General features: G+C 44.4%; 2 protein-coding genes across 3 annotated transcripts in view; both read right to left on the bottom strand.

Annotated features, from left to right (window-relative positions):
* Positions 1–298: 298 nt before the first annotated feature.
* LOC133134121 (uncharacterized) lies at positions 299–14,024 on the bottom strand. 2 transcript variants are annotated; one of them, XM_061250553.1, is made up of 12 exons: positions 13,844–14,024; positions 7,447–9,836; positions 5,068–5,688; positions 4,673–4,788; positions 3,593–3,719; positions 3,107–3,228; positions 2,843–3,017; positions 2,182–2,332; positions 1,986–2,053; positions 1,738–1,811; positions 1,568–1,630; positions 299–729 (listed from the first exon to the last, which is right to left on the bottom strand). In XM_061250553.1, exons 2-12 carry the CDS (start codon positions 9,806–9,808, stop codon positions 667–669), a joined length of 3,942 nt encoding a protein of 1,313 aa, XP_061106537.1. In that variant the 5' UTR covers positions 9,809–9,836; positions 13,844–14,024; the 3' UTR covers positions 299–666. The 2 variants fall into 2 exon arrangements, with proteins under 2 accessions (XP_061106537.1, XP_061106538.1); XM_061250554.1 differs by having other exon boundaries at positions 13,925–13,990.
* A 6,225-nt stretch (positions 14,025–20,249) lies between these two features.
* nf1b (neurofibromin 1b) overlaps positions 20,250–27,602 on the bottom strand; it is a 118,072-nt gene continuing 110,719 nt past the window's right edge. Inside the window, exon 56 of the mRNA XM_061247852.1 lies at positions 20,250–25,706. Coding sequence (XP_061103836.1) covers positions 25,564–25,706 — 143 coding nt within the window. The 3' untranslated portion in view covers positions 20,250–25,563. The remainder of the gene's footprint in view (positions 25,707–27,602) is intronic.

The following is a 27,602-nucleotide window of genomic DNA, read 5'->3' as shown; positions in this document are numbered from 1 at the left end:
TATTTTCAACAGGTCACTGCTGTGGGCTGGCACAAATACACCATGTACATGAAGCTCAAGCCTTGATAAGTGGACATTGAGTGAGAAATATTTAATCGTTTAAAATATCTCTCATTCATACCAAGGGCCAATTCTTACAGAAAACCATGTCGATCAATGATACACAGCAAGTCTAATACAGCAAGAGAACCAATTCAATTTCTCAATGCATTTTTTTTCTTTTTAATAGTTGTACCTCCAAAGCCTGATTTTCCACGATCTATTGTGAGAGGACAGCAGAAAAATAAATGTCAAGTGATATGGAAATCTTGACAATCTTTATTAAATCCTACAATATCTTTACATTTACAAGAAACACACACATTATTCTGGCCTTTTCCATTTCTGAGACTGTTCAGTGTAGGAAGGAAACGGCCTTATTGACATACAGAATGCTGACTTTCAAATCTTCGCAATTTAATTTCGCTTAAGAGTTTTAAAAACAACTTCCAAAAGAGGGGAACATATAGCAAAATCAGGCTTGTAACATCTGTGGCTAATAAAAACCAGTCAACAGGTCAAGGCTAAACTCCAACATGAAGTGGCTAGAAAAGAAAGAGGGAGGGGCCTGTGGGAAACGATGCAGGTCATTGGTCAGTTGTGCGTGATGTCCATTTTGGGCGGCACTCAGAAGCTTTCCAGCCAAGAGGCGAGTCCACGATCCACCAGAGTGCGGTTCACAGACACCAGCTGGGGGACGAGAAGAAACATGGAGGAACTGGTTGGACGCAGAACAAAACTGTTCACAGGGAACTCTTAGGGCAGCTCACAGCACTTCGCCCTAATCAGTGCATTTAAACAAAAGACACTTGATGACAACTTCATCTCTCAGCCACCCTGACGCTAGATATCAGGGGAGGTGGCTTTTCATGGCAAAGCGCTGAAATTCGACCGCAGTCGCGTCACTAACCGATTCAACAAACCGCACTAATCTTTAAGAAAAAAAAAAAGATCTTGAAAATAAAAAATCAAGGTACAATCACCTCAGATGAGGTGTAGATGAGTGCATTCAAATCAGGCTCACACTTGTACTCTCCAGTCCCAATGTATTCATATGCCACAGCTTAATCACCTTGATTTGATTGCGTTCCTGCACTTCACTTTTTAATGCATAGAGCCTTTTCTGTCAAATGCTCTGGTTCAGCATTAAGGGTCTGAAGACAAGAAAAATGGGACTAGCAAGCGTGACTGAGTTCCTCTGAAGCGGAACAAAAATCTTTTCTGCCAGCGCCAGTAGGTTTCATCTTTGTTTGTTGCAAAGTCCTATGTTTAACTCGGGGCCGAAAATATGTTACAATGTCATTACAATTTGACCAGCAATATCTACAGTCTACTCCGTTTCAAAATATGTATTTGAGTTGGTTCCATTAGTGTTTATATAAATCGGCTCAAGGTAGCGAGACGGTCCTGATCTCTGCAGCACAGACATCAGCGGCTTTGAAAGCACTCGATTCACTTGCGTGTGAAGACATCCGCTGCTCTAACAGCGAGTCCCGCCAGGCGTTCAGACTGCCACACAAAGAAATACCTCCTCCTTGACCACCTTCCACATCTCTATGAAAGGAATGCCGCTGTCGCTGTAGCTGGTCACCTGGAAAGGAGAGAGTACTGTCAGTGAGCACTCTTCTCTGAGCCACTTGTCTAGGGATGTGCATTTATTGGTTTTGAAAAGGAGCTTCAGTCACACCGTTGCCATACCTGCACGAGCAGAGGGGCCCCTCTTGTCATCTCCTCAAGCACGGCACTCGCTTCCGCTGAAAACCCATCTTCTCCTGCAGCAGGAAAAGGATTTTATTAAGTCGAGGACGACTCGCTGGCAGTTGAACCCACCTAACGTCAGCAGAGAAGTGTCCACACAGCTTCACGTTCTGCTATTTTGGAAAAGGAAATACAACAGCGAACCGAGTTAGAAAAAGGAATACAGTGCAAATGAAGGAATCCAGTACCTGGTAATGGATGCAGGTTGCTTAATACCGCCTCGGCTCCTTGGAACGGTAATGTCACAAAGTCTGACCTGTAAAAACGCAGTGAGAGGGTTTAACAGGCTGCCACAGAGCACCACTGAAAGAGCACCATTACATTTGAAAGGTGAAGCAGTGTCCTCTCGCAGTGAGGAGGAGGTGTGAGGAGGCTCTAGCACACCTTATCTGGTGCAGGGTGCCCATCTTCACTCTATGGTAGCCGCCGTAGTCCACATATCGGATCTCTGCCTCGTCGCAGTCTTTGTGGAAGGATATGACCTGCGCCCGCCACCACGCCCCGTCTGTCCCAGGAGCAGCACAGATGACGCCGGCTGAGAAAAGAACGGCTTTATGACACAAACCACCACGTGTGCGCACACGTGCTCACTGAACACAGCCACAGATAAAGATGGAAAGAAAGAGACGAACAGTCAGACGCAGAGAGAGACGAACAGTCAGACACGCAGAGAGACGAACAGTCAGACACGCAGAGAGAGACGAACAGTCAGACACGCAGAGAGAGACGAACAGTCAGACACGCAGAGAGAGACGAACAGTCAGACACGCAGAGACGAAGTCAGAGACGCAAAGAGACGAACAGTCAGAGACGCAAAGAGACGAACAGTCAGAGACGCAAAGAGACGAACAGTCAGAGACGCAGAGAGAGACGAACAGTCAGAGACGCAGAGAGAGACGAACAGTCAGAGACGCAGAGAGAGACGAACAGTCAGACACGCAGAGAGAGACGAACAGTCAGACACGCAGAGAGAGACGAACAGTCAGACACGCAGAGAGAGACGAACAGTCAGAGCGAAGCACCGGGGACAGGGAGGCATACTCACCCTCAGTGGGGGAGGGTAGACCAGGCGCAGGCTGAGAGTAGCACAGGCGCATGTCCTCATTGAGCGCGCTCAGCGCCGGGTAAGATGGGTGGTTTGGCTGCTGGACGAACACGCGACTCGCCGACACAACCTTCACCACGGTAACATCCACCAGCGCCTTGTCGGGAAGCAGCAGCTGAAGGAGAGAGACCACCCTTCATTCTCAGCTCTGCCCACCCCTGTCCCGCAGACATGCCCAAATTGAGAGGCCTCAGCCCGACTTACCCAGGACGTTATGGGCAAGGAAGGAAGTTTGGATGCAGGAGGTGAGTAGACATTGCCAAGATCCAGATCTTCAAACTTCTTCTTAATCAGCCCCAATGCTTTGTGCACTTGCTGCTTCGTCCCTACAGGTGAAAATGGATCCAGATAAAACACATGAGATTTATACAATAACAGTTCAACAATTATAACCTCTACACGAGGCCACATGTATGCAAACACACCACTCCACCACACTTAATGCACCATTTGAGAGGCTGCCAACCTCAGCCCAACAACCAACAACCAATATACACTATGGAAGGTGCGGTACCAACCCTGGCTACCCTAGCACCATTAAGACACCATTTGAACAGTCAAGTGTTGGTGGAAGTAATTCAAATAAAAATTTCAATAAGTAAAAATGCATGAGAGAGATGAACAGACACAGTAGTGGAGTAACGGGCAGCGCCCACTAAGCTCATGTTACATTAGTCAGAGACCCCTCACCTTCTATGTGACATATCTGAAACTCCTGAGCGTAAAGCCTTGGGGAAATATGGATCTTCGCTCCGGACTTTTGTTTCAGGAAGCTCACATATCGTCCCCGCTTCCCAATTAATCTCCCCACAAGCAGCTGTTTGGAGAAAGGGAACGCAAGGTTAGCAAAACTGCCCCGAGAAACCTTATTTTGGGCAGGAGAAGGTCATCGCTGCATGTTCGGGGAATTGACTTCAGCAGGGGACCTGTCTTTGAAAGTCTTCAGCTGTTCTTTGAAAGTCTTATACACACTTGTAGTATTCACAGCCTATTCCCTTACCTTAAAGAAACGCCACATGGTCATTCCAAATTTTGGGTAGAGAAAGTAACCGTATAGTACACAAGGCACTTCCATTTTTCAGGCCTGGAAAAACAAACACTTGAAGGACACCGACCTTAGGAACTTTGCAGCTGGTGTGAGGTCCAAAACGTGTCGTAAATTCCCTAAATCTGGATCAGTTAGGGCTGGTGTGGCTCAGCACTGCGTGGGGTCTTTAAATGTTTTCATTTCAGATGTCTACTGGCGCCTTGTGTGTATAATATAAGCAATCTCAAAACTAATTGCATAAAACACATGCAACCATCCTGATGGATATTGTTCTAAATGTTCTGTCAAAGCAATTTTATTTAGTTTTTGACAGCCCTGCTGTTTTTACAGCTGGCTTAATTGGTTTAATTGTAATTTTACACAAATTATGCACATGTTGATTAAATCATCCGACTGCTCGTTTCCAATATGAGGGCAGCAGGGACACCTGCTGGCAATATGGAGGAATGGAAGGTAATAAAAATGATGCAAGCTTGAGACATTCTGATGGCACGGTTTCAGCAGGCTCTGGTGTTTTGAGGATTCCAGATTTGACAGACTAAAGCAGAGTCACTGCCAACAAAACAGGAAAAATAACAGGAAACTGCCCTTTTATTCCAAACCCTGGCAGTTTTGGTTATGGCCTTCTGTGTATGTGATAGTCCAACTCAACACATGCAATAACAACCCAACAGGCTTTACCAGCTGAACCATTTTCCAAAATGGAGCACATATATGCTGACCTTTGGCACCTGTATCTCCCAGACGGTGAGATCCCAGATCTGCGGGCACGTGGATGGGCCACTGCTATCTGGGCCTTCAGTCGTGCCCGACGGACAGCCGCTGCTAACCTCAGAATCTTGGAAACGACAAAAACACACACAAGTCTAATGGCAGATGGTGCGATGACCCCCAGTAAGCTCGACTCCCATCCGCTGACAAGGCAATGAATTGCCTTAACATGCGATTCATACATCTATGAGCATGGATGCAAAAGGTATCCTATTCCGTTCCTTCAGAATGGATAGTTTATATGAAGAGAAAAGCTCCAGTAGATTTAAAATGCTGAGTGCAGTGTCTAACGCTCAGTACTCTGCTCCAGGGAGATTAAATGTGCTCCAGTGCCTCCAGGACTCACCTCCACCTCCAGAGAGAGCCGCCTCCGCCACGATCACCTCAAGACTTCCGTTCTGGAGGTCCGTGTCGTTGCCCCCCTCGCCGCCGGGGAGAGTGGCCTGCTGACCCTCCTCCAAGGAGGGTTCAGACTTCCACTCCGGACCCATGCCCTGCTCTTTTAAGCCTTGTGAAGTGGCTGAAATCAGCATGTGGCCCTCCTTCTGCTCAGTCTCTGCGCATGACAGTGCTGTGGAGGGCACATGGTCCTGGCTGCTCGCCCCAGCTTCTGACTGGGACATGCTGCACCCAGAATTCTCTGTTCCTGTGACATCCTCCAATATCTGGGGTTCATCTGGACTTGAGAGCGTGGTTTCTGGGCTGGGGTTTTTTGCCTCCTGGACAGGGCCATTTTGGGACGCATCATTCCCAGAAACCTCTGTGGACGCCGCTGAAATGGGACCCTCCAGCGAAAGATGCTGAATCCTGATGGATATGTGCTCATCTTTCGGTTGGGCCTGGTCAGGCATCTCTAGAGTTGCTGCACTGAGGATACAGCTGCTGCTCTCATCAGGCAGCTTTCGGTCATCCACACTCGCATACCGACCAATCACAGGGTCACCGTGCAAGGCCACTGAGGAGAGCTCTACAATCAGACAAAAGCCACAAACTAATAAAAACCTCAAACATTCAGGATTTGACAAATCACTTGCATAATCTATCCAAGTCACTTGTTTTTAATAACTTCTCATATGAAGAAATTCAAGCCTGAAGCTTACTGCTATGCACTCTTGGCATAACTTATTGGTTTTTTATTATTAAAACACCAAGACCAGTCTTCCAGGGCATTGTCTAACAAAGCAGGATTATGGAGATGGATAACTCCGTAAAACCCGGAACCCTCACAAAAATGGAACACGGACTGAAGTAAAAAGAGCAGTTCCAGATTTTATTCAGCACAGTAGTCCAGCTAACCAAGTAATGCGTTCTGTGAAATACCCCCAGCTCCCTAGTCCTCATCACAGCAGGATTTTACAGTGCTCTCGAATGACGTTCAGAGGCATGCTGCCAAACCTGACAGCTACCAGACACAGACTACAGCATACCTCCCCGACATGCCAAAATCTACATCATACGCATTCAGAAAGACACCTTTCACACTAAAATAGCAACACAACTATAAGCAGTCTACCCTGTACATCACATTCTTTCGGCATCCGATTAGTTGCGCAGACCTCAGAGGGTGAGGGATGCCGGGGCAGCTGACGTTAGACGTCAGGTGAAATATACGGATTGCCTATTATTCTGTTCAAACGCTTGGCACAGAAGCTAGCAGGGAGGGCCTGCCACAACTCCTCCAGCGCATTCCCATCTCAATTTACGCGCAAACAGACAAGATGCACTTAGTTCAGCGCTGCGGCAAATCTGAAACCATCAAGTACTAAATGGCTTCATGAAAACGGATACATGTGTTACACAGTCTCTTGGCTTTATTCGCTTGCCAAGAATAACAAAGAGTTTCCCTTTGCCTCAAGTGATGAAAATAGCTTGGTTACAAAATACCTCTACAGAGAGTGGAGGTGTGTGTGTGTGTGTGTGTGTGTGTGTGTGTGTGTGGGCGCACAGTAGGCTGACAGCACGACTGAGCTAGATTATAAGGTCAGCCCAAAATACTTGCTGCTACTTCCTGACATCAGTCACACATTTAATAGATGTCATATCTGCAGTGGACTGCAGAAATTCACATTGAGCGGGATCATAGTTCTTAAGATATGAGCTACAAGAGAGGTGCTTACTGTGTGTAATCGATGCAGCATTAATCTTTTTCACAAGACAATTCACAGAGCTCATCTGTTCATCACAACTTTCCCTAATAGTTACAATAACAAAAGTACATCTTGGCAGATCACATGCCATGCACCTCATAAAATTAATACATTTACTAATGAGCAGTAATTTACACAGTATTAACTTATGTGATTCTAACCGGTCACGAGTCAATGGTTCTCTCTCAAGTGGCACTGGAAATATCATACAAAACATGGATAACACACAAGCTGTAAAAACCTATGCATTCAAAACCTATACTGTATGTACATCACACTGAGTCCTATACCTGATGTTTTCATTACTTTGATACTGTGGCAGTCTTCACTCCAGATTTTAAGATGGAGGCCATTTGTTATCATTTCATCCCCAATTTAGTTACGCTTTAAACGATTAATTATGGCTAATATCATGAAAACAAAAGATTTAAAGCAAGTAATTTTCAGTGTCTTATCCACTTAAACAGGAGGCATGCACAAGAGATTTGCAGATAAGCTCTTGCAAAGGAGTGTGTTAAACTGAAACTGAATGAGAATGTGCAAAGCGTAATCTCCAAAGCCGGTCTGCAGGGACTCACCTCCAGAGTGATCTTCCTCCATCTTGCTTACTATGTGACTTCCTTTCCGTAGGTCTGCGTCATTGCCCCGCTCATCCCTGCAGACTATGCCCTTGTGAGCCTCCTCCAAGGAGGGTTCAGACTTCCTCGCTGGACTGTGCTTGCGCCCGTCTGAGGCTTGTGACGAGGCCATCAGGTTTGGCTTCGGCACTGCGGAGGAGGGGATGTGATCTGGACTACTTGCCTCTGCCCCGTCCCCTGACTGACAAGTGCTGCTTCCAGATTCCTCTACTCCTATGAGATCCTCTTTGTAGAGTTTGTTCTGACTCAAGGGTGTGGCTCCTGGACTGGGGCTTTTTTGCAGACTAGTCATTCTGCTGTGACTGGTGGCATTATCTGCCACCATCTCCTGGACAGGAGGACTCAAACTGACATTTTGGGAGGCCTCCTCCCCAGGGGCCTGGGCAGGTGCCTCTGAATAAGAATGTTCCTGCAGAAGATGCTGCATCCGGTCCGATGTGAGGTTATCTTCCTGCTCCACCTGGTCTGGAGCTGTGCACGGCATCTCAGTTTGTGTATTGAGGACACAGCTGCTACTCTCATCTGATTGTTTCCAGTCAAACACTACCCCGGTGCTCTCACTTTGGTAGACCAGTGGGCCCTCCAATTGGCCTGTGTGGCGCCCAGAGTCCTCTGTTCCTGTGGCATCATCGGTCTGGGGTTCACCCAGTGAGTCTTCTGGGCAGAGGCTTTTTTGCAGACCCACCGTTCTGCTGTGACTGGTGGCATCATCCACCACCACCTCCTGGAAGGGAGGACCTGAGCAGCCATCTTGGGAGCCCTCTCCCCCAGGGGTCTGAGACAGTACCTCTGGAAAGGGACCATCCTGCAGAAGATCCTGCATCCTGTTGGATGTGTGATCGTCTTCCTGTTCAGCCTGTTCTGGAGCTACAGAGGATGTCCCAGTTTGTGTAGAGGAGATACAGCTTCTACTCTGATCTGATAGCGTCCGGTCATCATCTTCTCCTGTGCTCTCCAACTGGCCTGTGCTGCACCCATAATCATCTGTTCTTGTGACAGTCTGGGGTTCACCCAGACTGGAAGGAGAGTCTTCTGGGACGAAGTTCTTTTGTCCCCTCTCAATTCCACTGCTGCGGTCCTCCTCCACCTGCTCCCCGGCAGGAGGTGCAATGCAGGCATGAGGCATCACCTCATTCCTCACCAATTGTGAACAGTCATTCACAGGAGGCCGCATCTCATTTGACATCTGCTCCGTTAGGTCTTCCAACCGGCCCTCCTCCGAAAGGCAGAGCACCTCCTTGGATGTCTGGATAATGTCCTGCACTACTTGGCCTACAGTACACTGTGGCTCACTAGACAGAGGAAAGTCGTTGCTTGGATGCGATGACCTCCCATTAACCTCTTCAGCAATGTCACACAGCCTGTCCACCAGTTTCTCCTGGGTTTCCAAGGTGATTAGCTCACGGTTCAGACTGGCAGCCAGCCCATTGCTCTCCATTGCGGCTGGATCCAAAGCCAGGTCCCTCTGCAAAGGAACCCCATAACTATTCTGCTGGGGTGGCCCCTCTGCCTCCATGTCAGATAAAGGGGCTAGTATGGTCGGGACATGATAGGTAGCTGTGACTACTTCGGGGCAAAGGGCTTCTGGAGTGCTTTGGGAGATTTGGTCTTTTACAACAGACAGGTTATCAAGGAAAGGCACAGGGACACTCTCAGGCTCCATGTCTTTGTCCGTCTCCAGTTTGGGGCCGGCTGCTTCTGTGAGCTCAGCAGATACCAGGCTGATTACGGTGCCAGGTGAGTGAGAAGGAGGCTGAACCAAAGTCTGCTTTTCCTCAGTCACCACAGCAGGCTCAACCGCAAGCTCTTCCCTGGTGCCAGATTCAGAGTCCTCAGCGACCTGCTCATCATCAGGAAGGGGCAGCCACGCACTTGCTCTGGTCTCCACTTCCTCCGCCTTGTCACCACTAAAGTTTGACAAGTGTGGGGTGGCCTGTTCCTCAGGCATCCCCTGCGCAGAGGACTCCAAGCAGACAGCGTCTAGATGTGTTGCAAAGCTCCTGTGGTGGGCGAGAGAGGACGTGTCCACCCTCCCTTGTGTCTCGATGACTGGAGATGTGCTGAGCATCTCAGCTGTAGCTAACAGAATGGGGTTCTCCTCTAACCCGCTAGTGTTCCCCTCCCCCACCTTCAGTCCGGCCCTTCTGGTCTCCACCATGCCATTCAGGGCCTCGTGTACAGCTGTGCCCTCCCTGTCCTCCGGGGCAGCCATTTCCTTTTTCTTACGTGAGGTGTACCACCACCAGCCAATCACGGCCAGCACGGGAGCCATGAGCGGGAGAAAAATGCGGAACCTCAGCATAGTTTCACCTGGGCCTTCACCACTGCACCTGGGGAAAGGAAGTGAGTGTCACAAAAGCTTTTCTGCAGTGGTTTAGTTTTTCCTTTACAAATTACAAGTGCCACAGGCATCAATTCACCAAGGCCAACGAACCCGTTTTACACAACTGAATCTGGAAGAGAATACAGAACAGGAAGAAAAAAAAAAAGAGAGAGACTAGCTCCAAATCTAGGCTAGAGGGTGACAATCCAGGTTTATTCTGGCAAAATCCTTCAAATAAAAGGCATTCACGTAAAAGTATTTGTGTTACTGGGATTTGCTTCCCAGCAATAGCACTTTATTTCCATCTATCTGTTAAGCGCTCTGCTTTCCCATATCTCAATAAAGAGAAAAATACAGAGGACTAACTGCCTGCTCCCCTTGAAAAAAATAAATAAAAACCCAGAAAAAAATGTATCCCTTGAAAAGCAACCTCTTACCACAGCAGAAAAGCACACCTGCCACAATCTGTGCGTAGGCACAAGGGCACGCCGGCCCAGTTCAGCTGAGGTGAGAATTTGTCTGCGGAAAATGAACTAGCCACTTCAGACTCCAGAACAAGACCCATCTCATTTACAATACATAGCAACAGAGAAGCACCTAAAGAGCAGCTGCAAGGGGGCTGAGAGCAAAGAGGCTCGTTTGCAGTCAGGTTAAGCCGAGTTGTGCACAAAACAGAACGCGCCCGTCTCTTCCAAGAGATGAGTCGGGCAACAACGGCTGAGTAATGGCTGATTCAGAGCTCATCGGATTCGGTTACGCTACATGCTCCGGCTCGAGAGCGCCCTTGAGTTATGGGATTGTGGCTCGGCTGGAGCCCCAGCACACTTGCGATTACACCTTTAGGATTGGCTGTGACACGGCTGTGTTTTCAGACAGAGAGTAAAACAGCTGGAGACATAATGAGCCATATGCACTGAGAGTGAGGAAAAACAGCCTGGCTGGGGTCTCACATTTCAAAAGAACCAAGCAGATGCACCGTATAATCCTACCCAAGATCTTTTTAAAACCCGGTCATGGATTATACTAACTTCAGAAGTAGTAGTACTTTTGTGCAAGGCATCATGACCAAACCCAAAAGCAAATTGCTACCTACATATGTTGACACTGAAAACCCTAATGGGAGCAGATTATACTCCGGCAAAGCAACTGAACATTATCAAATGACCGCAACATGCTTGAATTGGATTTGAGCATGGCCACTGAAGAGATAAGTGCAGAGCTCTTTAAAAAAAATGAATGCTGTATTTCCTCATGTAATCCATTCGGAAGGTCAGCTGCCACTTAATGGTCATCCAATCACCAAGCTAACTGGCTTGTATAAATTAAACAAGACAAGTTGAAGCTCGAACATGAGCACAGGTTAGCAAAATGCCACTGCTGGAGTGTGCTGTGACTGGCGGTGACTACAGAGTCTTATTCTTCAAATACTTTTCTGCGCTCAACTGATCTTGTCTGATGCAACTGAACCAACCAAGAGGACCAGAAGGCAGTTTGTACTTTGAGTTCCAAGACACCAGATAAGCTCAGTAAAGTGTGGAAAAGTATTTGAATCCAAAACAATGACCTTTTTCACCCAGGTCTGTTCAGGACCAAGTACTTCAGGGAAACAGAGAAAAGTGCATGCTGAATATTTTCTCAAGAGACAACAGTGCAGACCATACTCCCCTCGGATACTGTACCTGCAGTGCCAGGCAACGAAATTAAACAAAGTCCAAGAAGTTAGCGTAGAGTGCCCCCTGGTGGCAGTATTGAGGGAAAACAACCAAAAGGGCTTTGGTACACAGGAACATTTACCTCATGGAGGTCAATTACCCATGCATCTAAAAACGCTAAAGCTAGTCATTTTGCAATACTTTGTGACGAATGCTAAATCCCTACTGCATAAGGAATGGCCCATTTAAACAAACCATTTTTCATCCACAAACACTGAGCAATTTTGAAAGATGTATTTAGCAATGTTCTTATGGACAGCTGATTCCACTTATTTTACTGGCTGTCAGGCACTCACTGACTGCACAAGTAGCCATGATTTTGTACCGAAGATTTATTGAAATAGGCTGATGCTTTGAAAAATAACAAATTATAAACCAATATTCTAAAGTTATCCCATTTGCTGACACAAAAGCAGGGTATAGAACAAACAAGATAAATAATAACAAATAATACAAAAACTATTCTGGATGCTCAATTACAATAAAACAAACAAGCTTTCAGATTTCCTCAAATCTGCAGGTGTTAGTTCAACCAGTGACAGAAAAATGACAAGACATACAAGACATATTTATGACAAACATGCTGAGGCAACCCGATCAGAAATATCTGCAGACCTATAGCTTCTCTAAAAGAACACACACTCTCCCAACAGTGCTCAGTGAGACAGGACAACATTTGAATACTTAAGGGAGATATTACACCTATGTGAGACTGTGATAAATTACATTGGATTAAAAAAAGTAAAGCCACCATTGTTTCACTATACCAGTCTTGCTAAGCCACATGACTAATTTGTACAGTGCAGGTGTAACCCTATCCAAATAAAACATGCATGGACTTGAGTGATACAATTATGAAGCTTGAGGTTGCTGGCACCCACAAGGTTTTCAAGCCAAGTGACTGCTGACTCAGCTAAATCGAGTAAATCTAGGCAAACTATTTGAGAAATTATCCATTAGTGTGCAAGTCAATGCTTGTAAAGATTCGCATACTAGATTTATTTTAGGAAATGTACACAACTGATGCACATGGAAGGAATAAACATTCGAGCAGGGGCGCTACCAGGGATTTCGGGCAGGAGAAAAATCACACTGGGCCCCACTTCCCATCCATGCCCAATTTGAGGTCCCCTGTCAATCTGTGCCCTTGGAATAGTCGCAACTCTTCCCAATACGGCAACGCTGCCTTTGTTTTGAGTGCAAGGAACCAGAAGACGGCTATGACGTTACACAAAAGTTGTTGTGTGATACAGCCTAGAGTTGAAATGAACACAGAAGAGCAGAAACGAACAAGGCGTCATACATTGATAACAGTTAGGCAAAGTAGAGTACAAGCATTCAAAACGACCAAACTGGTAAAATATATATTTTTCCACTGCCAGTGCATTACAACAGAACTGAGAATCGAGCTGCGTGGCTCGACGACCTTCGTCGGCTGTGTTGATAAAGGGTCATTCTATATTTGTTGTATTAGCAACACACCAAACAGCTGCACGGACTAAAGATTGCATACGCAGCAGCTTCGAGGCTATGAAATTGCTTTGGAACATAGGGATATCTTTAAAAGCAGTCATTGAAAATATTTATGCAAATTGATGCAGTAGCTAGCCGGAGAACAAACACATTTTTGAAAAAGATGCTTACAACTGGTTACGTTAGCTGAAATACAAATAGCAATTAAGTTTTGTAGCTAGCGAGCAAGCCACCCACTAATACGAGCTTGCAAACGCACAAACAGCGTACTGTTTCGCACTGCATTTGCCCACCTACGGTTTTACATTAAAACAAACCTCCCCATAACAGTTAGAATGTGGTCATTAAAGTGTCAAGTTAAGTGCGGTCGTCTTGGCACTAAACTGTCATAGACAACATCTTTTTAATTTTACTGGACAAAGGGATAGGACAAAGTCTGATGCGAAGTCTTTTCTAGGCCTAAATAGGTTTATTGTTTCGAAACTGGGTAGCGGAGACGACAGCATACACCAGTCTGCCATCGGCCCCACAAACGCATCCACTCAGTTACTAAAATCAACAATTTATTACAAATCAACAAAAGTCGCTGGTCAACGCGCAGTTTCGTGGTAAAGAATGGTTGGCATAGTTTGTTAACGTTCGTTGAATATTAACCAAATGTAACAGTTCTGTACGGTCGGCAATGTCTGACAATTCCTGTATTCACAGTTCACCACAGTCTTTGTTATACCCAGCTAGGACTCAACGCCAACTGGAGTGTGCTACCGAAGTTGCTCGCAGTTAACCAGTTCTCTTGCTGTAACCAACTAGGTATTATAAAAGTACTTACTGTTTATTACTTTATTTGTCTCTGCCACTGTGAATCTGTAGTTTAGTAAAGAGGCCAACTGTGCATTTTGACCAAACTCACACCAAAGTGTCCACCGCCTTCCTTCCCTTCCCACGTGCAATTCATCTGAATACGGTTCTAAACAGATACGGGTAGGTGGCTACTACAGCTGATCAAGCCTCGCGATAGCTATGATGAAGCGTCTTAATGATCGTCATGTTTTTATTTTGCGCAAACGATGCGCAGCTTCAGTTATCTTAAATAAATTGATCGAATAAATCGCTCAGCCACTAGATTATGAAAAGTTATAAAAACTCCCTAGAATTGCAAAATGAGTTTGTCTTTCCACTCTGAAACCATCGACAATTTTACGGCCACTGGATCAGATCAGCACGTCGCCAAGTTTTTATGGGTTGGCGACCAAATCATCACAGCACCGGACAACACCGTTCAACGGGAACTCATGTTCGCGTGTCCACAACGCTTCGCTCGATATCATTACGGTAACATATTCTAACCCATTACAAATTCATTTTATCTATCCCTTGCATGACCAATACCCAATGTGATGCATCTCTGATCTGCGTATGGAATATGATAAGAGCACAATGTGTTTCTCACAAGCTGTTTTCTCAGGTGGTCATATCACATATCTCGGTTGGGGATGATCAGCTAAAATGCCATTAAAAGACCGTACAGTCAGCAACTCTTCATTTTTGCCCACTGTGAGGATGTTAAAACACAATGGAATTCAGCACTTTCTCTTTTTTTTGGGTCAGACTGAAAAGGTGTAATTTTAGCCATGTTCTGTGAACTTAAGTTTATGTAATGCTATCGACAATCAATTGATACATTACAATATTTTCCAGTCTGATAGCAAAATGAAACACTAAATAAAAACAGGGACATTCGTTGCAAGCATGTGGTCACTTACCTACTGCATACATTTGAAGAATGCCCTTTGTGAAGCCCAGATTAATTATTACTGTGATTTAAACATTTTTAAGCAAGGCCTCTGGTCTTCATTTAAATATTGCCAAATGTGAATTATTATCAATAAAAAGCTGTTCAGATGACATGATTTATGGTATCCCTGTTAAATGTAAAGTGAAGTATCTGATATTGAGATACTAGAGAATTCTAGAGTGGAGGATAATTCCTATCCCTTGGTTATATCAATCCAGCAGAGATTTAATTTGTGGCTACAGATTGACCTCTCTCTGGGAGGTCTTTAGTCGCCAAACTGATCTAGAGTAATCTATACTGCACTAGCATTAAATGGCCCTACTAATCTCTGCGCCAAAGACAAACTCACAATCCATTTCACTTGGAAAAACAAGTGTAATTATATTAAAACATATTGAATAAGCAGGTGGTCTTGCAAGGCTCCAATAGGTAATTTCGGACTTCTAACGGTCAAGAGAGGAATTGCAGCAACAAACACACTCAAACCACAACACTGTTTATCCCACCCCTTCTCTGTGAACACACAGATGTTGAAACGCCATTGGCTGTGGCAATTAGAACCAATTTTCAACCAATGAGCTTGAATTATTGTACAGCTATAGGATGTTTTGTATAGAGTGCCGGCCTGTCAACTGCATATTTTGAAACATATTTAAGGACTATAAACACAGGCAGAGGGTGAGTCAACATGTCAGTGAGACTTTTTCAATGATAGGAAGGGATTTACAATGTTCTTGTAACAATGTTTTAACACAAAAATCAATCTACCTATTGTACCTTTAAATATGGGATATAAAATTTAATCACTCCATTGAATATAACATCTATCAAAGTCAATGCCTTTTTCTATAATGAGGCCCTGATAATAAAGAATATAGCTTGCATTAATGACTTTTAGTAAAACGAGGCTACAGAAAACATGTATTTCTTTCTCCAATCAATATTTCAGAGGCTGGGAAGCGCATAAGTAGAGATAATAAGGAAAGACCTTGCTTCTTCATTATTTACGAGGGTTAAAACAATGGCTGTAACTATTTATGTATGAAGGTAACATGGCAGGACATTGGCACTTTGTACACTAAATGACCATACATTAAGCTATTTCCACATACATTTTCATGTTCCTACAAGCTACCCCACGTACCATTTTGGTCCTATGAAAATACGCCTTGTTTTATTCTTAACATCTTCATGTCCATTAGTGGTAAGAGACCTCAAATACTGGCACAAATTAATAAAAGATTGTATAATAAAATTGATACCATATGGGTGCAAAAAATTGGTTTTTAATAATCTCAATATTGCTCTCGTTTAGGAATTTAGTACTTTTTTCCAAACCTAGGACCTTATAGAAAATCAATAGGCATGCAGTACAAACCTTCAATGGTTTGGTCATACTGAGAACAGGTTTGTCTTCCATCCTGTAAAGTTTGGTGAGGCTAGGAATACTTTTCATGATATTAATGCCCAAACATGACTTCCCAGATAAGGCATTTTTGAGAGTGTAAAAATAAATTAAAAATATAAAAGATAAAAAATATAATTACATTGGAATTAATCATAATTAATTAAAAAAAACTTGCAGGATGTCCCTGTAATTTAGCAACCTTCTTTCCAAATATAAAATGATATGGGTCTCGTCTGCACTGTATGTTTCTGAACACTGATTTAATATATGATACAATATATATGATATAATATAACGCAGTGTACAATTAAATTGTTTATTCCCAATCTCGGTCCTGGGCCCCTGGAGTTCGTTCCAACCACAGTTGCAACACCAGAAATTAACAAGCAAGAAAGTACATTTTTAAAAATTTCTGTCAATGTTTTCCAGGTTGTGAGGGATTATTTACCCTCATGTGAAAATACATTAGTTATTTAGTTAACACTTTCATACAAAGTGATTTACAGTTGATTAGACTAAGCAGGGGGGAATCATCCCTGGAGCAATGTGGGGTTAAGGGCCTTGCTTATGGGGCCAACTGCTGCAGGAAACTTATCATGGCTACACCGGAGCTTGAACCATCAACCTTCCAGATCCCACACATGTACCTTAGCCACTAGGCTACAGCTGCCAAAGACATAGTAAATGATAACAAGCCCAATCTGCATTGTGTTAGTCAGTTTAAGGGGAAAAATTTGTGAAATAACTTGTGTGTTCAACATAATTAGGAGGATATTGATTATCCATTCATCCATCCATCTTCATTCGCTTATCGGGTCGGGTCGTGGTGGCAGTAGGCTAAGCTGGGTATTCCAGGCGTCCCTCTCCCCAGCAACGCATTCCAGCTCCTCCTGGGGGATCCCGAGGCGTTCCCAGGCCAGGAGAGATATATAATCTCTCCAGCGGGTTCTGGGTCTACCTCGGGGTCTCCGCCCAGTTGGACCAGCCCAGAAAACCTCCAAAGGGAGGCGCCCAGGAGGCATCCTGATCAGATGCCCGAACCACCGCAATTGGCTCCTTTCGACTCGAAGGAGCAGCGGCTCTACTCCGAGCTCCCTCTGGATGTCTGAGCTCCTCACCCTATCTCTAAGGCTGAGCCCAGCCACCCTACGGAGGAAGCTCATTTCGGCCGCTTGTATACGCAATCTCGTTCTTTCGGTCACTACACAAAGCTTGTGACCATAGGTGAGGGTTGGGACATAGATCGTCCGGTAAATCGTCAGCTTCGCCTTCCGGCTCAGCTCTCTCTTCACCACGACAGTCCGGTGCAACGCCTGCATTACTGCTGATGCTGCACCAATCCGCCTGTCGATCTCACGCTCCCTTCTACCCTCACACGTGAACAAGACCCCGAGATACTTGAACTCCTTCACTTGGGGCAATGACTCGTTCCCAATCCACCGTTTTCCGGCAGAGAACCATGGCCTCGGACTTGGAGGTGCTGACTCTCATCCCGGCCACACTCGGCTGCAAACCGCTCCAGTGCGTGCTGAAGGTCACGGTCTGATGAAGCCAGCAGAACCATGTCGTCCGCAAAAAGCAGAGATGCAATTCTGAGGTTACCAAACTCTCCTCACCTCGGCTGCGCCTTGAGATCCTGTCCATGAATATCACAAACAGGACCGGTGACAAGGGGCAACCTTGGCGGAGTCCCACACCAACTGGAAACGTGCTTGACTTTGTGCCGAGGATGCGGACACAGCTCTCACTTTGGTTATACAGGGACCGGATGGCTCGTAACAATGGCCCCGGTACCCCATACTCCCACAGCACCCCCCACAGGGTTCCCCGGGGGACACGGTCGAAAGCCTTCTCCAAGTCCACAAAGCACATGTGGACTGGATGGGCGAACTCCCATGACCCTGCCAGCAACCCCGCCAAGGTAAAGAGCTGGTCCACTGTTCCATGACCAGGACGGAAGCCACATTGCCGCCCCGACAGGCACCAATGAGCTTCCGGCCACAGCTCCTGCTTGCCGCCACTGCAATGGAGGCTTTGAACATGGCCCACTCGGACTCCATGTCCCCAGCCTCCCCCGGGATGCGCGAGAAGTTCCTCCGGAGGTGGGAGTTGAAGACCTCGCGGACAGGGGCCTCTGCCAGACGTTCCCAGTTCACCCTCACTACACGTTTGGGTTTACCGGGTCTGTCCAGCAGCCTCCCCGGCCACTTGATCCAACTCACCACCAGGTGATGATCAGTTGACAGCTCTGCTCCTCTCTTCACCTGAGTGTCCAAGACATACGGCCGCAGGTCTGATGATACGACCACAAAGTCGATCATCGATCTTTGGCCTAAGGTGCTCTGGTACCAAGTACCCTTATGAGCTACCCTATGCTCGAACAAGGTATTCGTTATGGACAATCCATAACCAGCACAGAAGTCCAATAACAAGACACCGCTCGGGGTAAGATCAGGCAGGCCATTCCTCCCAATCACCACCTTCCAGGTTTCTCTGCCATTGCCCACGTGAGCGTTTAAGTCACCCAGCAGAACTATGGAGTCTCCGGGCGGCATCCTTTCCAGGATGCTGCCCAGTGACTCCAAGAGGGCCGGATACTGGTGCATAAGCACAAACGACAGTCCAAGCTTTCCCCCCAGCGACACGTAGTCGCAGAGAGGCGACCCTCTCATTCCCCGGGTGAAACTCCAACACAGTGGCACTCAGCTGGTGGCTTGTGAGTACCCCCACACCTGCCCGACGCCTCCCACCCTGAGCAACTCCAGAAAAGATCTAGATGAGCCCAACTATATCTAGTTGGTATCGCTCCGCCTCCCGCACTAGCTCTGGTTCCTTCCCCACCAGAGAGGTGACGTTCCACATCCCCAGAACCAGTCTGCGATGCTGAGGATCAGCACGCCCGGATCCCCGCCTTCGCCCACTGCCCGTTGGGCAAAGCACCCGACTCTGATGCCGACCCCTGCAGGTGGTGAGCCCACAGGGCAGAATATTGATTCTCCAGTCTTTAATTTGATCATAACCCCTTTTTATGTCATTGTTTGCAATATAGCGCAATAAGAACAAGGTGAACATGGGATTTTTATTCTTTCTGGCATGCATAGCCATTTGTGATGTATTGTGGCTTAAACTGGTAAATGAAAAGCATCTAATTAAGAAAACAAACAGCTTGTAAATGTGATTACAATTGTGGTTTGAACAAAAAGCAGCATATGTACACAGGGGGGCCCCTGGACTAAGTTTTCTAACCACGGATGTACAGGAAACAACTTTGCAATATATTCAAATATATGGTTGGATCTGAGCAGATGTTTTTTATTTATTTTTTGAATGTCTTTTTTTTTTATTTCCAACCTGATCGTTCTGTTCTAGAAGCTTACCTGTGATTTGCATCTTGCAGTGAACCCTCTGAGATTATGTTTGTGTCTTCTCTTTGTCATCTTTGACACGTCTATGCCTATGTTATTGATATGTTGGAGCGTTAAAAAGGGGTATTCTTCGGTCATCCACTACATCGATCTCTTCACTGATCACTTCTTAATTATTGATGGTTGACTTTTCCCAATATACGAGGACTCATTTTCTGTGCAGTTCAGTTCAGTCTATGTGAAGTAATTTCTTGGTGTAATGGCTATGCAATATGACTGCGGCTTTCAAAAAACCTGTAATTCTGGACCATCTTGCTTGTGTATAAAATAGCAGATTTACTGCCTTACATGTGTGTACTGGTATCATGCACACGTGTATGGTAACTTCAGTGAGTACGTCCTCCACAATTACTGTGCTGTGCTGGTTATGAAGAAAGTTGAGATGTGATTTTTAAGTTTACGCTCCATGCAGTTTAAAATTTTGTATTATCAACATTTTCAGTCCAAGCTACCACACACACACAGGCACACACGCACACAATAATTAAATTATAGATCTTGAGGGGAAGTATACAGAGAATATGTGCACACACCATTCGGGCACCCCACATTTCCTTTCCATGAAATCACTGTGAGACAATTGATATGTAACGAAGACCAGTACTCCTTTTTAACAGGTTGAATTTACATTTTACTTCCAAAAAAGGAATACATACATTGAGGGACATAAATGGCAAAGGAGAAGACGGTGGGAGCTAGTTTTCAAACAATGATTTCTAAAATGGGATCTACAGGTAACATATCCAATGTTAACAGCAGTTTGTCAAGTTCTCTGGCATGATTTTGCCACACAGCATGAACAAGATTGAAATGTTTTTTCTTTTTTATTAGGGTAGCATTTGTAATTGTGAGATTCAATGAGGACAGGAACTTATTATACAGTATGGGTGTAAACTACATAGTCATTTATATTCTTGGTTTAACTTTTTCCTCAATATGTTTAATGACAATGCAGTGATGGTAGAGAGAGAGAGAATGAGAGAGAAAGAGAGGTTATACCTAACACTAGAATAATTCAATTTGTATGTTATACATGTACAGCAACTAACTGCTTTACAAAAAGCAAAATAATACAATATATCGTCACATGTATTTACAGTGTAGTAAATATACCTTTCTGTCAAATTTTACACAAAAATATTTACAGAGGTGAAGCGTACAGCTTAAACAGAAAAGTGTGGCCAACGCTCAAAAGTGACTTCATGTGGCAAAAAATCAGTTTTGCATAACATTGAGTAAGACGTGCCTAATTTTAGGTCATCACACTTTACAGAACAAAATGTTTGACTGCGGTTTGGAATAGTGCAAGTCTACAACTATACACACAGCTCAGTCACCCCCACCCCTCCCCTGCTCCCCAAAAACAAAACAAAAAAGGCTGTGGCTTTGTCTGTTTCGTGCTCTGACTCCTGGCACCCTGTCAGCATGCTACCTGTTGGATGCATCAAGCCCTAGTCCCACAGAGTGAAGAAATGACAGATTTGTCTGGATAGTCCCACCAATGCTCTGTTCTGTTCAATCAAGCCAAGTACTCTCCCCATAAAAAGATTTATCAGTGAATTGGCACCATCTTTGTCCACATAAGTTGACCATATTCATATTAAAAATAAAAAAGGATACAATGCAACTGTGATGCAGTATGGCAAAACAAACTCACTGAGAGAATACTACAACTGATAAAATGTTGACTATTCAGGTTCCAGTATAAGTAAATCCTGTTCAGTATTGTATGACGAAAAGTGACTTGAGGAATATTTTCTGAACAGATTAATTGGCTCCTGACAGTATCCTGGCAGGACTTAGAACAGCTCTCTATTGAGGAGAAATATGAACTAGTGTGGGGAATTGGAGACTTTATACCCGGGATTTACACTCCTTTAGAAAACAATGAACTGCAAGCTGTTGGGTGAGGACCAAGTTTAATCCATCTAAAACTTAATTTGAACTGCCAATATGTTTAAAGATTTAGGTCATTTAAGGTGTTCTTAAAGCGCAATTTGTACTTGGTGAGCTCACGATCTTGAAGGAATTCTACTGGCAATATTGCTGGAAGATACAACTGTGGTACAATGTATGACAATCCTGTCACAGAAAGATGACCAAAAAACTCTGAGAAACTCATTTTTATCATTCAGTCCAGATTTTTTTCAAATACTGTCTAAATCTGACACAAGGAGGCAAAAAACCCTCAGTAAAATCGGCCACAAGCTTTCTGAATACTCCCACAGATCTGGGACATGCCAATAAGAAACATAAATGTTATGAAGTAATTAAGATGCAAATACACCTCATGCATGAATTAAAACAGACAGGCAAAGTCCACAGTATAAACTTAGCCAAAAAAAGTATCTTCAAAACCTCAGAAGATGACAGACAGACCTGCATCATCTGCAGCAATATGGAGTAGCCTGTGGCAGAAGCCAAGTAGCAAGAAACGCAAAGGCCCGGAATGCAACCTAGAAACAAGTTGTAGAACATTCTTTTGGCTTTACTTTTATTAAAAATGTATTTTGTGTAAAAGAAAAAAAAAAAAAAGAAGAGAAATATCCTTGTAGTTTGCGGATTCATGGCTTGGTCCATATTTTTTCAATTATAAGTTTTGCACACAACCCCAACCTACAAGCCTTTTACTGAAAGCAAACTACTACATTTCTATTTGAAATAGTTTGCCTTCAAGCTAAGTGGTATAGGAGCTTATTCTTGAACTTTACTGTAATTCCAAGACTTTGGCTTTCCATACACCATATCGCACTGTGTAACACATTTGTCAGACTGTGTTTGGTACCCTTGTTCAGTTATATTTTGAAAGCCTTTTTAGTTTTCCCTTAGCATTCTCTCTTTGAGAAGGAGGACTGCTTAAATAGACATATGTCCTCCAGATTCAAGTATATAAAACATGTAAACAAAATTCACCTACTGAGCACTACTAGTTTATTATACAGGGTTCATTTGCTCTCTCTAGAGCCAACACGCTTGATCAGATTTACTGGTTAATGGTTACCAAAAACTACTGAGTGCATTTTTAACTTTTCAGTTTTTTTTCCCCCAATATAGTTTTGAATATGGTTATGCACACTAACATGATAAAAAAAACCAAAAAAAAAAACACATAAAAAGCACTTCTGTTGTTAAGACAACTTGATGGTTTTCAGTTGAATTTAGCCAATGTGTCACACCAACTATTCTGCTACTCACACCCTTTTTTGCTGCTCTCACCATACAGTTTCTTATTAGTTCAATATCAGAACTTGCAAACAGGGCTAGACTGTTTCTCCAAAAAAAAAAAAAGGTTTTTTGGAAAGCACAATTAGAATGACTTAGTGGACACAACGGCCAGCAACAAAACAAAATCCCAGCTTCTGACCCGTGGTCTAGAGCACATGCGTAGGTTCTTCCCCAGCCATGTGTTCCCTCAGAACCGCTGTACAACAGAGGCAGAGGGAGGCGGGGCCATTGAGGCTGCCGACAGAGGACGGAACCCTCTGCAATGTAAGGAACAATCTGATAGGGCTAGAGGAAGGAACCCTCTGCAATGTAAGGAACCGTCTGATAGAGCTAGAGGAAGGAACCCTCTGCAATGTAAGGAACTGTCTGATAGGGCAGGAAAAAGGAACCCTCTGTAATGTAAGGACCTCCATGGTACAGCTAGAGGAAGGAAGCCCCTATAATGTAAGGAACCGTCTGATAGGGCCAGAAGAAGAGACCCTCTGTAATGTAAGGTACGGCTAGAGGAAGGTACGCTACAACTGTTCCTCACTCACAGGGGGGTCTGACATCGTACAATATAAAAAAACAAAGATAAAACCAGCAATTAGTTTGAAGTTTCCATTTGTTGATTTTCCTGCTCTCCAGTAATTGGTGCCAAATCCCAGTGGGCCGCTGCACTGATTCATGGGAGTTAATCAAGACTTCAGTTGTGTGCTGAGGGTCCCTAAAGGTAGTCATCAGCGAGCTGTTTCTCCCCAACAACGCCCAACCTCCGTCTCGTCTGCCTGACAGTCACAGAGATATCAACTCCTGTGCTTTCAACGCTTCATTTTGTTAATGTTCAGTGTCAATCAACCACGGAGCGTTATGACATATTTACCTTTGAGAAGGTCAAAATATTGACATACAGTCTCAAATGCATTTTTGGCTAATTCATTTTAACATATTAGATTTGCATCTTCTGTACTTTAAACAAATAGAATGACAGCATTGTTTAATCTATAAAGGTGCTTAAATATTTACATGCTTAACCTAGCATCTTGCAATCAGTTGGGTTTGAATGAATGTTCTGAAAAAGTTATGAATATTTAGCAGTTGTACTGAATATTCAGCCAAACGGGGCGATTACCTTCAGGCAGGTGGGTATTGATTGTATATTTGCCTTTCATAAGATTCAGTTTATAACGCTGATCATCGCTGTATATACATTTTACATGGACAGTTTCATGTCAGTTATCTTACAGCGTCCTAGCAACAGGCAGAGCTGATGTTTCAAGCAAGTCACCCCATCTAGCAGGACAGACTACACTTGTTTCTATTGGTCTTAAACGTTCATATTCAAATTATATTTCAGATACAAGGAGCAAACTGTAACAATCAGCGAACAAGCTTAAAAATACAAATCAAGGTGAATTTGAGGTGTTCAATTGAGAAATTAGTCCATCGTAAACTGCTCAGAAATTCCAAAGAAACATTAGCACATTTACAAGGCCTGCTACTAGAAACACTAGTGGGATAAGGACAGCATTCTTTAGTGTTATTTTCTCGTACCTGTTCTTACTTTCCAAAGGAAAGCTTTACCATTTCCCCCCCGTTATAACCATCTGGCAAAGGCGCACAGCAGAAAAACATATCCAATACTGCGTGTGCATGCATGTCCTTATGATTATTATAATCATCATTATCTTTAAAATAGTCCTTTCTTATTGGCTTTTGTGATTAAAAGTTTTTCGTTTTTTTCATATTTGGGATCGTGTCCAGCCTTCTTATATAGATACATACACTTATGATTTCCCAGTTGAAGTGCTGACAAAGCTAAAACAGGGGTGTGTACCCCTTTGGCTTTGGGGGAAATGTTTTTGTTTTTTTTAGGTGTTCCTCCAGCAGTTTGGTTAGTGGCTGCGCATTTCAGGAACCTACTGAAGACACTTTCTTGGAAATGCTGAACGTGACAAACCCTAAATCCAGTCCACTGCCCCCTATGAAGTCTGTCCTCAAGCCTTACAGTCCAGACTGCTGAAACGCTCATACTCTCAACCGTTGGCTAAACTCACTCAGCTTCGGGAGAAATGCAGTGACAACAGTGTTCCTAGCAGACATCTAAACCCCATGTACATCCCCAATCCATCATAGATAAAAAAGCCATACTGTGGGAACATTTGCCAATGATGTACAATTTCTTTCATCAGCACTTCTGAACTCGAAAAATAAAGAAACAAAGAAAAGTGAGGACTTGGAGCAATAATAGCTTACACATGACCAGTATCTGCAGTGTTGTGAGATTTAGTGCTTTCCTTCCATTAAAATATATACAAAAAAAATTCCTGTCTAATCTATTTTAAACTCATGTAAATGAATGCATCCTGCAAACAAACCAAAAAAAAGGGGGGGGGGGGGGGCAGGTGGAGGAGTTATTTTCTTTTCAACTCAAACACTGACTGGCTTTAAAAAAAAGAAACAAACAAAAAAACAAAAAAACAAAACAATGCTTTAAATTCAGGCAGTTCTTCAATAAATGTTGATCGTCAGGCAAACTTGGCAAAGATAAACAAAAACATACAAAATGAAAAAAGAAAAAAAAACGAGGACTAACTAGGGGGGTGGGAGGAGGAGGAGGAGGGAGAGAAAAGAATTTGCAGCAGGACGCCTGGCGTGGTGGGGCCAGAGCCCGGGGGGTAGAGGGGGTTGGGTGGGGGTTGTTCTGGGTGCTCCTCTCACACGATCTTCTTGATGCTGGACCTCTTGAAGCTGCCCGCGCTGCGCTGCTTCTGCACCTGGCTGGCCGAGCCGTGCCGCGTGCGGCCGCTGCTGCTGTGGCCGCTGGTGGGAGACAGCTCCACGTTCTCCTTATCGATGCCTGCAGGAGGGAGGAGGAGGGCTGTGAGGCACAGAGCCAGGCGGCCACATGCAGACGCACACACACACTCGCACGCACGCGCACACACACACTCACGCAAACACACTCACGCACATGCACGCACACGCACGCACACACACGCACACGTACACTCGCACGCACTCGCACGCACACACACACACACACACACACACACACACACACACACACACACACACACACGTACACACGTACACTCACACGTACACACACGCACGCACGCTCACACAAGCTCACACAGACACATGCTCACAGACATACAAGCTCTCACACACACACTCACATGCACAAATATACACACGCTCACACACACCTGCAGACACGCAAACACACACCTCTGAATCCCTTAATAGACTTGACTCCTGATTGGTTCAGGGTGACTTGTATCGCTACACTGCCTTGCTGAGATTTACATTCTATATTGATCATGCATACAGGTGTGTATGTGCTGTGCACCTTATCACATACAGTGGGCCCTGGAAGTATTGGCACCCCTGACTGGCACTGCATAAGAAATAATATAATTATTGAGACTCAACTCAAAATGCCAACATGTGAAAAATACTGTACTGTACTGTATGTTTCTATTGAACCAACCAAAATAAATAAAAAATATTTCACCAAAATGAAAGTTTCAAAATTATTGGCACCCCGGGTTTAGCTTATTACATTTATTTAGCGAATGCAAAATAACTAAGCAGGGGCCAATCCCCCCTGGAACAATGCGCGGTTAAGTGTCTAGTTCAATGGTCCAACATCTGTGTAGACCTTGGCTACACCAGGGTTTGAACCACCAACCTTCTGGGTCCCAGTCATGTACCATAGCCTCTAGGGCTAAAGGATAACTGCATGGAGTCTTTTCCTCTAATGAATAATTCCAGGGTCGCTGGTTAAGATCAATGGTATAATGGATTCCATCAAGTATTTGACAATCTGGTCGCCTCTACCACAAGGATGACACTTGGCTGTAGGTGGACATTCCAGCAAGGCAATGACTCAAAGTATACCTGAAAATCCACAAAGAAATGATTCCGTGACAACAAAATCTATGTTCGGTAATGGCCATCTCAGGCACCGGACCTGTGGGCTGAACTGATTTTGGGGAAATCTATTTTTATGAAATGATCGTTTCATTTTGGCTGGGTCCATTGAAAGATTAATAAAGTACAGTATTTTTCACAAGGCATTTTGAGTTTCTCCATAATGATATTGTTTATTTTTTCAAGTATTTTTGTGCATTGCCAGTGAGAGGTGCCAATAATTCTGGAGCCCACTGTATTTCTGCACATGAATGACTGACACTAATGCATTTTCCTACTCCCACCCTTAGACCTCAACAGCAGTGGCTAAATGGTTACAAGACAGCTGTCAGAACATTACTAAAATTCCTAGCTTATTGTTTGTAGCATGCACTAATATGAGTTGTTCCAAGTAATACGTAATTTAGTTAGTGTTCACAAGTACACAGCTCCATGTGGGAGTCACAAATTTGAATTAACAATAATAATTGTCAAGGCAACTCTAAATCACCAGGCTTTCTTCTAGACTTCCTGGAAGCCCCTTTGCCCCATCTGTACTGTTGGGAAGAAATGCTCTTGGCTCACAGAGTAGCACCATGCTTCAGTACCGACATGTGTCAGCAGGTGGGGGTGGAGATGTATGTGAAAATGAACAGGGCCTTCCTCAGATGCTGGCTGTACCTGGACAGGCGAGGAGTGGCGCGAAAACGGCAGACTTAGAGCAAGGCAGAGAAGCTTCGCAGACGCAAAGAGGGAAACAAACAGGAAGGGGTGACCATGACAACCCAAAGACAGGATGAAAAAACAAAACAAAAGGCAACATGGTTAACACCAAACA

This window comes from Conger conger, chromosome 7 (genome assembly GCF_963514075.1).
Source record: "Conger conger chromosome 7, fConCon1.1, whole genome shotgun sequence".
Classification (NCBI taxonomy): Eukaryota; Metazoa; Chordata; class Actinopteri; order Anguilliformes; family Congridae; genus Conger; species Conger conger.
Note: the sequence above shows the minus strand (reverse complement) of the source record. Positions and strands in the feature narration are given on the sequence as shown.

What these genes read in the sequence shown, in the direction of transcription:
- LOC133134121 (XM_061250553.1), bottom strand. Translation starts at nt 9,808, where the DNA reads ATGCTGAGGTTCCGCATTTTTCTCCCGCTCATGGCTCCCGTGCTGGCC. An exon ending in GGAGGAAGATCACTCTGGAG is followed by an intron (nt 5,689 to 7,446) that starts GTGAGTCCCTGC and finishes GTCTGATTGTAG; the next exon opens with AGCTCTCCTCAGTGGCCTTG. An exon ending in TCAGATATGTCACATAGAAG is followed by an intron (nt 3,229 to 3,592) that starts GTGAGGGGTCTC and finishes TTTCACCTGTAG; the next exon opens with GGACGAAGCAGCAAGTGCAC.